At 59.4% G+C, this 12,234-nt stretch overlaps 1 protein-coding gene across 11 annotated transcripts in view; it reads right to left on the bottom strand.

The window, feature by feature from the left end:
- Positions 1-9,470: 9,470 nt before the first annotated feature.
- The window catches only part of Ptprs (protein tyrosine phosphatase receptor type S), a 60,521-nt gene continuing 57,757 nt past the window's right edge, over positions 9,471-12,234 (bottom strand). For all 11 annotated transcript variants that reach the window (XM_055617744.1, XM_055617743.1, XM_055617746.1 and 8 more), the window contains 5 exons: positions 11,777-11,903; positions 11,577-11,702; positions 11,030-11,184; positions 10,746-10,881; positions 9,471-10,440 (listed from right to left, as the gene is read on the bottom strand). In XM_055617744.1, the coding sequence (XP_055473719.1) occupies positions 10,372-10,440; positions 10,746-10,881; positions 11,030-11,184; positions 11,577-11,702; positions 11,777-11,903 (613 nt within the window). In that variant the 3' untranslated portion in view covers positions 9,471-10,371. The remainder of the gene's footprint in view (positions 10,441-10,745; positions 10,882-11,029; positions 11,185-11,576; positions 11,703-11,776; positions 11,904-12,234) is intronic.

Genomic DNA, 12,234 nt, shown 5'->3' with positions numbered 1-12,234 from the left:
GGTGGGTCAGGCTCCCACAGATGTGGCCTGGGGTCCCTTGAGCCTTGATCGTTGGACCAGGGCTTCTGTGTGTGGCTGAGGGCAGGAGAAAGAAGGTGCCACCTTCACGTGCAGCACGTGGCACAGGAGACAGATCTCACAGGCCTGGTCTGCACTAGCCACCACCGCCCATGGCTCAGCTCTGTCTCTCTAGAAGCCACTGCCATCCTAGCGCCTGTGTCCCCAGGATGGACAGCTCACCTGTAAATGACAAAGGACTGGACAGACAGACCTGGCCCCGGGGACCTTCTGGGGACTTGAGGGCCTGGGCCTCTGTGGAGTGTCCAATGGCTGCCGTGTCCATGTGTACTTTGAAATTCTATTTATATTGTAAAGAGAATAAAAAGGACCCACCTTGGGCCTGAAGCGTGAGGCCGGGCCACAGGGTTCTCGGCTGTGCCCTTGTGGGCTCTGCAGTGGCTGCCGAGGGCTCCGTACACTCCGCACAGGGAGGCCTGGGTTTTACTTTGTGCAAAAACAAAACCTCGCCCCCCACTTCTCCGTACCCCAGATGAAGGACGCCGTATTTTTGCCTCAGTCTCTGGCCTCTGGTTCAGGATCAATTAAAGCCCTTGAGCGCTTCCTATTCCTGCCTTGTCATGGCTGTGTCTTATTTCCAGCCAGGGCAAGATGGGCTCAGGATGGAGGTCTCCTTGGCAGTCACAATGGGTACAGCATGTCTTCGTCTGGATGTAGGAGCCGCCAGGAGGTGGGACACCAACCCCAGTCCATCTCCGTCTCTCCCAGGTGCCCTGGAGCTGAGGCAGCCTGTCCCTACAGGATGCCCGGGCTCTCCCACCCCCTTGCTTGTCAGCAAAGGCCCCGGGGTCAGGCAGAACCTGGCCTGTTGGAGGAGAGGGAGTGGAGCAAGAGGGAAGATTGGGAGTGTGAGGGCCCCTGTCTGGTGGACCAAAAGGGAAACTTGGGTTTGACCTTGAGAGAGGAGAAGGGTAGGAGTCACAGAAGGCTGTGCGCAGAAGAGGGAGGAACCGGCCAGTTGCTTACAGCAGGCGCTCAGTGGTGGGATTCTGGGTAGGGCAGAGGGCCCTTGTTTTCCAGTCCTCTTTGAAACATCCTAGAACAGACTGTGGGACAGGCCTTTGCTCTGGGAATGGAAGGGAAAGCAGCCCTGACAGTGACGTGCCAGGACCCTGTGGGGGTGGAATGCTGTCCTAGGAGAGGACATGTAACTAGCTCTGACCCCTGACCCTGCCTGGCACATGCCACTGAGCTCAGGTGTGCCACCTACAGCTCTGGGCCGCCTGGCCCTCGGCCTGTTTTTGTTGATAAAGTTTTACTTGCACATGCCCACCCTGTTATCGTTTGCACGAGGCAGCCATTGGCCCTACCTCAGCATTGCTGAGGGATTGCCTGGCCTGGGAAACCGACCCTAGCTTGGACCTGGACCTAGACCTGGACACTGTGGGCTAAAACAGGCTCTTCTGGCCTCCATCTCTTCCTGGTTGCCCAGAAGCCTCCCCCAAGTCCTGCCTGGCGCCCACTGCACACCAGGGCCCTGTCCTGCCCCTGCCCCACCCTCTCTTCCTAACGCTCAATGGCTCTCAGGTTCCAAGTCCCATAGCTGTCCCTCAGCCCAGGGTGGAGAGAGGATGGCTTCCATCCTTGTCCCGCCTGTGCGCGCCATGCACGGGTGCAGCCCCGGCACCCACGTGGTCACAGCTCATAGCTTCCTTGACAACCTTAAATGCCACGTGTCCATCTCTCTCATTGGCCTCCCGACCCTGTTCTCTGCACCTTGACACCATCAGCCACCCAGGCCTATGGAGAACCATTCTGAGGACCCTCAGATCGTCACCAGAGCAGACACAAGGGGAACTGCCTCCGGGCCCTATGCCCTGTGCTGGAAACGAGTGGGATCTAGGGGCCTGAAGCCCTCTGGCCCTGTGCCTAGACAAAATAAGAAATGGCCTCTTCCTGGTATCGCAGTGGCTACAGGGGCCTCCTGCCATGACAAATGTCCCCACTGTCAACAGCTGAGCAGAGTGGAGACTCGCATCCATTCCATCCTCTGCAGAACAACCAAAGCTTTGACTGCTTGGATGGGTCTGTAAGCCACACGTCCCCCTGAGCGTCCATGCTGGCAGCCAGATAGGCTTCTGTGCTTTTATTCATTTTCTGGGATGCTGGGTCTGGGGGCCATAAAGTAGGGACTTGGATGATATGAGATAGTCCTTGCAGGATAGAGGCTTGAAGACCAAGCTTCTTCGGGCCCACCCCCAAACTCCACAGACGGTCCCAACAGGAATAGGCAATCCCTTGTCTTGGGGCCAGATTGTTCTGATTTGCACCTTGGCGTCTTAATCAGTGTTTCTGTTGCTGCAAAGAAACATCCTGACCAAAACAACTTGGGGAGGAAAAGGTTTCTTGACCTACATTTCTGAATCGTAGTCCATCATCTAAGGAAGTCAGAGCAGGAGCTCGGACAGGGCAGGAGCCTGGAGGCGTGGAGGGTGCTGCTTGCTGGCTTGCTCCCTGAGGCTCAGTCAGCCCTGCTTTCTTCCAGAACCCAGGCCCGCCAGTCCAGGGGTGGCACCGCCCACAGTGGGCTGGCCTCCCCCATTGATGGCTAAGAAAAGCCCGGCAGGCTTGTGTGCAGCCTGATCTTGCGGAGGCGGAGGCGGAGGCGGTTCTCCCTCCTCAGATGACCCTAGCGTGTGTCAAGCTGACTTCAAACTATCCAGCGCACCAGGGCTCAGGTCACGTCAGTGCCCAGTCTTGTGGTAACTTGAGGGAACACTGGCAGATTAGGGGCCAGGGACACTACCTTTAAGCTGATGTGACCTTCCACATGACCGTGACCTCTGTGACACCCGGACAGTTAACTGACAGCATTTGGTCGGTGTGTGACGCTGACTGACAGGAGGGCAGTGAACACAACCGCACAGATAGAAGATACACACCCATAGGAGATCTTATCACGGTGTGATAAGATCTCACATACAGACAAAGGCACATGAAGGCCTTCATTTCCGGCTTGTTTGTTTTGTGTTTTGTTTTTCGAGACAGCGTTTCTCTGTGTAGTCCTGGCTGTCTTGGACTTGCTTTGTCGACCAGGCTGGCCTTGAACTCACAGAGTTCCGCCTTCCCCTACCTCCCGAGTGCTGGCACCGCTTACAGCTATTTCTGGAATTTTTATTTAACGTTTCTCATCATGATGAACTATGGGTACATGCAAATTGCTTGCTTTGTAGCCCAAATAGCTCTCAGACTCCCCGTGTCTCCAAGGATGATTTTGCGCTCCTGATCCTCCTGCCTCCACTTCCTGATGCTGTGGTGATGGGCCTGTGCCAACTGGCTGCCAGTGACATTAAAAACTAGTGTTTACAGCTCATTTCTTAGAGCCAAGCACTGCTGCTGCGCGCCTGCCTTTAATCTCAGCACTCAGGAGGCAGAGGCAGGAGGATCTCTGTGGGCTAGCCTGGTCTACAGAGTGAGTTCCAGGATGGCCAGGGCTACACAGAGAGACCCTGTCTCAAAACAAGCAAACCAAAAACAAATAATAAATACAGAAATAGTGGCTCAGTGGCCGGGAGGGGCTCATTCGGGTGTGAGAGCGGCCCCCTCAGGATCAGGAGGGAATGAGCTGTGAACTCCCGCTCAGAGAGGGGAGAAGCTGTGGCCGGCCTCCAGGAGCTGTGGGGCTGTGACTACCTGAGCAGCCATGCAGCCGCCAGCTGCAAAAGGTGGCAGCTGCCCCGGGACAGGCTCGAGCCCCCGAGACCTGTCTGTGTCATCCCTGCGCCTGAGTGCACAGATGCGACTCCAACCTTCCCCCCCCCACCCCCCGCAGACCTCCTGCTGGATGTGGGTGGAGAAGCTGCCGCAGAGGCCACGCCCCACGGCCAGGCTTCGGGCCGCCAGCCAGGTGTAAAGTCTGCTGGCATTTCGCACACCATTTGGGAAATGTGGCCTTAAAGAAAAAACCAGACGCAACCGGAACCCTTCCCTCACTGGTGCCTTTGCCACACAGCCGTTGTCACACTCAGGTTGACTCTAATGGGCACTGGGACACTTGTCTAACCCACACAGTTTGGCGGCATCACACTGGTGGCCTGGGCTTGGCCAGGACGAGACAGTTTGTAGCACTAACCCAGGAGTGGCATCGTGAGCATTTGGCCTCCCTCAAGGCTGTCGATGGCTGCTGCCACTCCAGCCAGCACAGCCCATGGCTCGCAGGGGAAATGGATTAGCGAGCGGTGGAGACGGGTGGCAGCGCCTGGCTGTCTGTCATCTCGGGGAACAGACAGACATGTCTCCAGAATTTCCCAGCCACGAATGCTTCCTTCCCAGAACTGTGTCGCGTGGCTGTGGAGCCCGGCCAAGGAAGCTGGGAAGTGGTTATCTCCTGTCTTCCGCAGAGGAGGGGGCCAGGGGCTGCCGCCCGGGCCTCTGCTGACCCTGGCTGTGGCTGGTCCTTGGCCACCCTTGTTTCAGGAGCCTCGGGGCATGTTGGGGAGAGCGGAGCAGGGACGCCAGCAGGGGTGGATGCTGAAGCGCCACCCAACACCCTTCCCCTGTGGAGAGCCAGACCGAATCGAGCAGCCCGGGGCTCAGTGCGACCCTGAGTGCCAAATCAGGGTGGGGAGCAGCGGAGGGGGCCACCCAGGGGTCACCTCCACGCACAGACTCGGACATGCGTGCAGAGCAGCCAGAGGCCTCAGCCCTGAGAACAGCCAGGGGGCAGCCGCGAGGCCTCATCCTCCTGCCTCAGCACTGGCGTCTCCAGAACACTGTGCACCACAGGCTGGAGGGCACGGGGACCGTGACTTTACTACCACCACTCGGGAGGCGAAGGCAGGAGGAGCTCTGTGAGTTCGAGGCCACCCTGGTCTATAGAGAGTGTTCCAGGACAGCCAGGGCTACACAGAGAAACCCTGTCTCGAAAAAAATGAAACCAAACCACAGCAATGACCAAGTCCAAGTGTTCTGTGGGTGGACTGTGAAATGGCTCTTGCTCAGAGCACACGAGGCCAGCGAGGCTAGCGTGGAAACTGGGCCCGGACCCTCGTGCCCGGGAATTCTGGGTGGGGCCTTGAAATGGTGGGTTCACCGCTCCTGCCGCTGTTTTTCCTGCGCAGTAAGGCTGGGAGCCCTTCCAGGCGAGCCCTGCCGGGGACACTTGGCTGTCACTAATTCCCCGGCCTCACACCAAACGCCGCCTCGGCGTAGCGCAGTTCAGCGGGGGCCCGGCTGCCGGGCGCCTCCCCTCGGCGCTGAGTCTGCCAGATGCCGATGCAGAGCGAGCACCGCACAGAGCACTTCCCCAGGAGTCCGTGCTCGCACTCAGGACTCATTCACCAAGGGGTGACAGAACAGCATGGGGTCGCCAGCCCACGCCGAATTTCTGTGACGTTCTATTTATCTCCTGACGGTTGGTGTGACAGGACCTAAAATCACCAAGGAGGGTGTCCGAGAGGGGCCTCCCACCGGGCAGAGCTGGGCAGACAGGATCGGGCAGCGCAGTGATCCGACGTGGCTGACCCCCGCCCCACCCCGTCCGGGCGCCCTCCAGCCCGTCTGGCCTGCAATTCCTGCTCCTCCTGCCTCAGCTGCCCAGCTGCCAAGTGCTGGGGTGCCAGGTACGCAGCAGCGTGGCCGCGAACACCAAGCTTTGCTTTGCTCTCTTCTTCTATTATTGTTTTGGTGTTTTTTGTTTGTTTGTTTGTTTGTTTGTTTTTTGAGACAAGGTTTCTCTGTGTAGCCCTGGCTGTCCTGGACCTCACTTTGTAGATCAGGCTGACCTCGAACTCACAGAGATCCACCTGCTTCTGCCTCTGGAGTGCTGGGATCACAGGTGAGCGCCAGGGCCCAGCTTTGCATGAGGCTTTTCTAGAGGGAAGTCCACAGCCACCTTCCCCGGGCCGCTAAGGGAAGGCCTCGCACCCAGAACATGCAGGCAGCACGGAGAGGGCAGCGGGAGCCCCTTGTGGCCTGCGGGGGTGCGTGTCCTGTGAGCGGGATCTCAGTGAGGAGCAGTCCCAGCCTGCTATTCGGTGACAGCAGCATGCTATTCGGTGACACCGGAGGTGACCGGCAGCGGGGAGGGGGCGGTGGGGACGGACATCTGATAAATATGGTCTGCCTCAACAGCTGTCTGCTAACAACTGCAGGAACACGTATTGATGAGGACATAATCACCCTAATTAAAAGCTAATAGTGAGGAGTTAATTGCCTTTAAAAGACTAAGCGAGGCCAGCGGGGATTTATCTGTCTCCCTCACTGCAGAAGCTGATATGGAAGGACTAATTATTTGAATCAAATATTACAGAAAACTAATCATCTCTGTGCTGTTTGGCCAAAGAATGAAAAGGTGCGAGAGGTGGCCAAGAAGCAGGTGGGCTCTCTAGGCTGGCCGACCCAGGAACCCCGGCCCCTCACTGGGGAATTCTAGGCAGGGCTCCACCGAGACCTCCTCCTGCTCCCTTCCTCCCCGGAGTAGAAACTCCACCTGTGTCTGGCGTGTGGGTGCTCACTCGCCAGTCCCCCTTACTTGGCCGAGGGGGTTCATTCCAGGTGTCAGCCAGCTCCCACACCGCTGTCCTCAGCTCTGACTGAAAGCAAGCTCCAGAGCCTTCCTGTACCTGCGCTTACCATCTACCTGGGTATTATGACCAAAGACACAATGGCAGGTTTCTTAAGGAGCTTCTCAGTGCGGCTGTCCTCAAGGGCAGATGGAGGAGGGGGCTGCAGGTGGAGGACTGCAGTGGGGAGGACCGCAGGAAGGAGAGGGCTGTAGTCAGCCAGCTCAGGATGATGGAGGGGGCCATTTCTGAGAACCCTCCTTTTGAAAATTTAGTTTTAAAAAACTAGTTGCTATGTCTGTGTGGGAGTGTGTTAGGTTTGAGGCAGCTACTCGAGGAAGCCAGAGACGTTGGGCCCCTGAAGAGAAGCGGAAGGTGCTTGTGAGCCTCCCCGTGGGTGCTGGGAACCAAACTCAGGTCCTCTGGGAAGCACAGGCTGTAATGGAGTTTAAGGCCAGCCTCAGCTGCAGGAGTTAGAAGTTAGACTCAGCTATATGTCTCAAAGAACCCAAACTGCCCTTTACTCTGGCCCCAAGGGATAAAAAAAAAAAGGGGAGGGGAAGGGGGTTGAGGCAGAATCACTTCTGAATTCGAGGCTAGCCTGGGCTATACTGTTTTTTAGTTTATTTACTGCATTGGTGTTTTGCCTGCAAGTGTGTCTGTGAGTGTCAGATCTTAGAGTAACAGACAATTGTGAGCTGCCATGTGGGTGATGGGACTTGAACCTGGATCTTCTGGAAGAGCAGCCAGTGCTCTTAACCAATGAGCCATCTCTCCAGCCTGGCACTGTGTGGGTTTCGAGAAATGCAAAATGGAACCAGTACTTCAGTGCCATTTTCTTGTTTTAACATTTACAGAATTAAGCCGGGCGGTGGTGGCTCACCCCTTTTGTCCCAGCACTTGGGAGGCAGAGGCAGGTGGATCTGAGTTCAAGGCCAGCCTGAGTTCTAGGCCAGCCAGGGCTACACAGAGAAACCCTGTCTTGAAAACAAACAAACCAAAAGGTATCCACAGAATTATATGGGCTTTCCTTCTGATTCTAGAACTTTCTATCGGGTCAAAAGTGATGGCTGCCCCATGAGCCATCAACCTATGCTGTCAGCTCCAGCTACCGTGAACCCACTTCCTGTTTCTCGATGGCTACGGGACATTTTCTGCCATGCAGTCCACACTGCTTGGCCTTTGCATCTGGGTCCCTTGCCAGCACCAGGTCCCTGACACCGTGGCAAGTGTCATGGCCTTTGTCTTCCTCATGGCTGCATGGCATTCCAGCACCACACTCCTGTATGTGTTTCCAGACGATTCGCTGGCTTTCGATTTGATGTCAGGCTGACCTTGAACTTACGATCCACAAGCCTCAGCCAAGTTGTGAGGTGGGCGCCCCGTCTGCCTGAGCTTTTGCTGCGGAGGACAGAGGGGCTGCGCCAGCCCCGAGGGACAGGCGCCGTTGGCGGCTTGACTTTCCCTGCTCCTTCCTGTCTTCCTGCCTCCTGCAGGCTCAGGGCGGCCACAGGCCAAGCTCAGCCAGGCTCCAGGGGGCTGCGGTGGGCAGAGCAGGGAAGGAGCCACCTTGGCGGCATGCCGGTGCCCTGCCCTGGCTTTGCCTGATGGGCCTTGGAGCGAGAACAGCTGGACCCGAACCCCACGGTGAGAACCAGATTCTCCGCTTCCCCGGCTTCTCCCGGATGTTGTGTCCAGGCCTAGAGGCCTTCGTAGAGAGCCAGTCCACGCCTCCCAGTGCTGGCCTCCACCGTGGCTGAGGCTTGGCGGCTCCCCCATCGACTTTTCCTTGTGATTTGCAAAGTGACTTTGCCGCAGGACGACCGTGAGACTTGAACTGCGAAGGTGACAGGCTCGAACTTCCGGAACTTGGAACTCGCTGTGGACGGAAGTGGGTGTGGCAGGAAGCAGGCCACGCTCACCTTGGCCTGGAAGCCATGTCGAGGGGCCCAGCTCCTTCTGGCCTCCGTGGGAGCCACGCTCACGTGAAAGAATAAAGATTAATTTTGAAATAAAAAGCCAGCGGCTCTTGCGCTATACAATCCAGCTAATTCCAGGTGCACTGTTCAGCCCTTGGGATGAAAATGCATTTTGCTAGGGGTGATAATCCCCAACTCAGGCTGGTTAATGCAGAAGGGTTGTGAGTTCAAAGCTAACCCCAACAAAGAATAAAACCCAAAAATGAACAGAAGGACACTAATGACCTGGATGCCGACGCTCGGGCCAGGGTCTGACACGCTTGGCGCATGCTCAGCTTTGTGGCTAGGCAAGGTTAGGACATCCCGAGTGTCTTCTTCAGACACTGGAGAAGGCCTCATGGTAACTCAGCCTCTGTGTGATCCTCATATGGAGCTCCGGCCTCGAGCCAGAGCCCAGGGCTGCGCAGAACAGGCTCCCGGCACTCGAGGAGCATCACAAAGCCACGGAGTAGACATGCTCGAGGGAGTCTGGGCAGCTCCTCACAGGCCACCCCAGGTCAGGAACTTCAGCTTCCGTGTCTCCAGAGGGATGGACTAGGCTCAGGCAGCCTGAGAAGGTCTTCCCTCCGATCCAGAGCTGAGGTCACCTCGGCAGACTCACCCTTCTGCACTGTCCTTCCTCCCCTGCCCGCGCTCTGCCATGGTCCCACTGCCCTCAACAAGGAGGCCTGGCTAACTGGTGAGCCCCAGAAGCACATCTGCCCCGACCTCCCCGATGGAGGGAGGACGAGCATTTGGTCACCGCGCTTGTCTATGTGGATGGTAGGATTTGAACTCAGATCCTCCTCCTTGAGTGGCAGGCACTTTCCCTGCGAAACTGTCACCGTGTGACCTCAGAGGACAAGCGGTCACCAGCACCCCCTCCCGCCATCCCCCCAACGGTGGCTGCGTCAAGGACCAGTCCATTCACTGAGGTCGGACGAATCTTTCTTTAATACAAAGTCGGTTTATCTACATACAGGGGCGTCACCCGCTGCTTCTGCCCAAAAAAACAGCGCGGACGAGTGCTGACCCTCTCGTACAAAGAGAAAGACGTCACTTGCTCCAGGGGCTGAATGTCCCCCAAGTGTCCCATAGTCCGGGGACGGGTCCTCCGTGCAGGGCACTGAGGCCGCGGGTGGACAAGGGTCCTCCCTGCTGTGCCGGGGCCGGGGCGGCCGGACCACTGTGTCCTCGGAGCCGCGCCCTGCAGGCTGGCCCCAGCGCCCAGAGCTCCACCCTCCGTATCTGATATGTCTTAAGATTGCTTAAAAAAAAAAGTCAAAAGTAAAAAAAAACTAAGAGTGCGCCATTCACACGGGCAGGGGGTCGGGTCCGACGAGGGGACAAACGCACAGCAGCCGGAGCGGGCGGTCTCACGCACACACGACGCACTCGACACTGACCGGAAAAACAGGCCTCGCGGGGAGGCGCGAACGGTGAGCGAGCTCGCTCTCCAAGTTTCGGCCGGCACGACGATGACTGTTTCTTCTTTTAAAAACATGAGAAAAAAATACACTAGTAAAAAAAATGAAAGAAAACGAATTGTGGCCGATAGGCAGGCGGGGGCGCGGGAGCAGAGCTCGGTCCCGTGTGTCCCTGGCCTTGGGGAGCAGTGGCGACACCCCTCGCTCGCTCGCTGGCTCTCCACCCACCCCCCACCCCGGAACCTCGTTTTGGAAGGGAATGAGGAATGTGCCGTTCCGAAGGCAGCAGGGAACAGGCCCGAGGGCCTCGGGGCGCCCGCTGCGGGGCCTGGACTCCAGCCCGGCGGGGCGCAGGGTCCGGTGTGCGCGGGGCGCAGGGTCGCGGCGGCGGGCGGGGCCCATGGCTTATGTTGCATAATGGTCGAAGCTGCCCAGGTACTCCAGCGCCGCCTGGAAGCAGAACTGGTACTCGTCCTGCAGGGCAGAGGGCACAGGCTCCGGAGGCTGCCGGGGAAGGGGGGGGCCGGGCCCCGCTCCGGAGGCCGCAGCCATGCCTCCCGCAGCCTCAGTTTCCCCACCTGAACACAACCACCCCTGGATCTAGGATGGGCAGACGCCTGACCGACCCCAGACCTGTGGGGCGGCGGAGCGGGGGGGGGGGAAGGGGCTCCGTGGCCAGGGCTTCCCTCGGAGGACGGCCGGCTCCGCCCCCCTACAGAGGGCGTGGGAGGTGCCCAGCCACCCTCGGCCCGGGAGGGAGGCGGCCCGCCGGCGCCTACCTCCGTCTGCACCATGGCGGGCCGCTGGGTGCGAAGCACCTTCACCGTCTGGAAGATGTCCACCACGCCCTCGTAGCGCATCCTCTCCAGCACGATGCTCAGGGTGATGAACACCCCCGTCCTGCCCACTCCAGCGCTGTGGGGGCGGGGCGCGGGCATGTGACGTGCGGGCTCGCGGGCTCCAGCGCCCGCCCCCGCCCCGCCCCCACCCGCCCCGCGGGCCTCACCTGCAGGGCACCGTGATGCCGCCCCCGCCCCGCCCCCACCCGCCCCGCGGGCCTCACCTGCAGTGCACCGTGATGGGCCCGTCCTGGCCGAACTGCTCCTTGGTCTTATGCACTTGGCCGATGAAGTCGATGAAGCCTTCGCCCGACTTGGGCGCCCCCTGCTCCGGCCAGTCCGTGAACTGGAACTGCCGGACGGTCCGGGACTGGCCATCCTGGGGGCGACGGCGGGTCACCCACCCTATCCACCCAAGACCGAGAGCTGCCCGCCCCGGGGGCCCCTGCCACCCAGCACGCCCCTTCTGCGGCTGCTGCTGCCCGCGGCGGCCCACGCGCATCGCCACCCCCTCCCGCAGGCCTCTCCCGCCCCCTCCCGCCCCACGGGCGCCTTCACCCTCAGCCATGCAAGGCTCGTCTCCCTCAGCCCTGGGCCCCAGCCGCCCACGGGCACCCTGGCACGCGCGGCGGCCTGCTCCCTCCTCCGCGCCCTCTCTGCTGAGCGTCTCGGCGTGCCGGCCTGGCTGCCCGCAAGCCCTGCCTGCCCCCTCCGCCTCCCCGAGGCTGCAGAGCCGAACCCGGGAGCGGCCCTCCTGCTGCTGCCACTCACCCGGGCGTCCGTGACCTTGAACTCCCGCAGAATGTACTGCGGCATGTTGTACTCCGCCATCGGGTCCACCACAAAGTACTGGTAGCGGGCGGAGCGCTCGGCCGGCCAGTACTGGTGGCACTTTTCCTGGGGGGCGGGGCGGGGTCAGCACCGCGAGGCGCGCTCACTGCCCGCCCCGTCTGCCCGCCTGGCACACTCACCCGGCCCAGCTCTCGGAGCTTGGTGAGCATGACGACGATGGTGGAGTTGTTCTCCCACAGCGCTCGCCAGAAGTCCTCCGTGGTCTCCGCCAGCGGCCCCTGCGTGGCGATGTAGGCTTTCTGCTGCCTGCGGGGTTGGGGGAGGCAGCAGGCACGGGGTCAGGGCCGCCACCCCTCGGCACTGCCCAAGACGCTCAGCCTCCAGAGCCACAGACCAACAGGCCAAGGCAGGGCCCGGGCCAGACACCTGGTCCAGCCAGAACTCCACACATGTACACACACATACACATGCATACATACGCATGTACATGTTTCTTAGAAACCAGGTCGTGAGAACTTTGGAATTTTGGTTTCTTTAAAAACACAGAAATATTCTAAGAATATGTTTTTGTTTTCATCCCAGGTGTGGGACATGGGGCTGCTTCGCAGCAGCTGACTATGATTTGCCTCGTGCTCTG

This window comes from Psammomys obesus, unplaced genomic scaffold, assembly GCF_907164565.1.
Source record: "Psammomys obesus unplaced genomic scaffold, mPsaObe1.curated_primary_1811, whole genome shotgun sequence".
NCBI classification, from domain to species: domain Eukaryota; kingdom Metazoa; phylum Chordata; class Mammalia; order Rodentia; family Muridae; genus Psammomys; species Psammomys obesus.
Note: the sequence above shows the minus strand (reverse complement) of the source record. Positions and strands in the feature narration are given on the sequence as shown.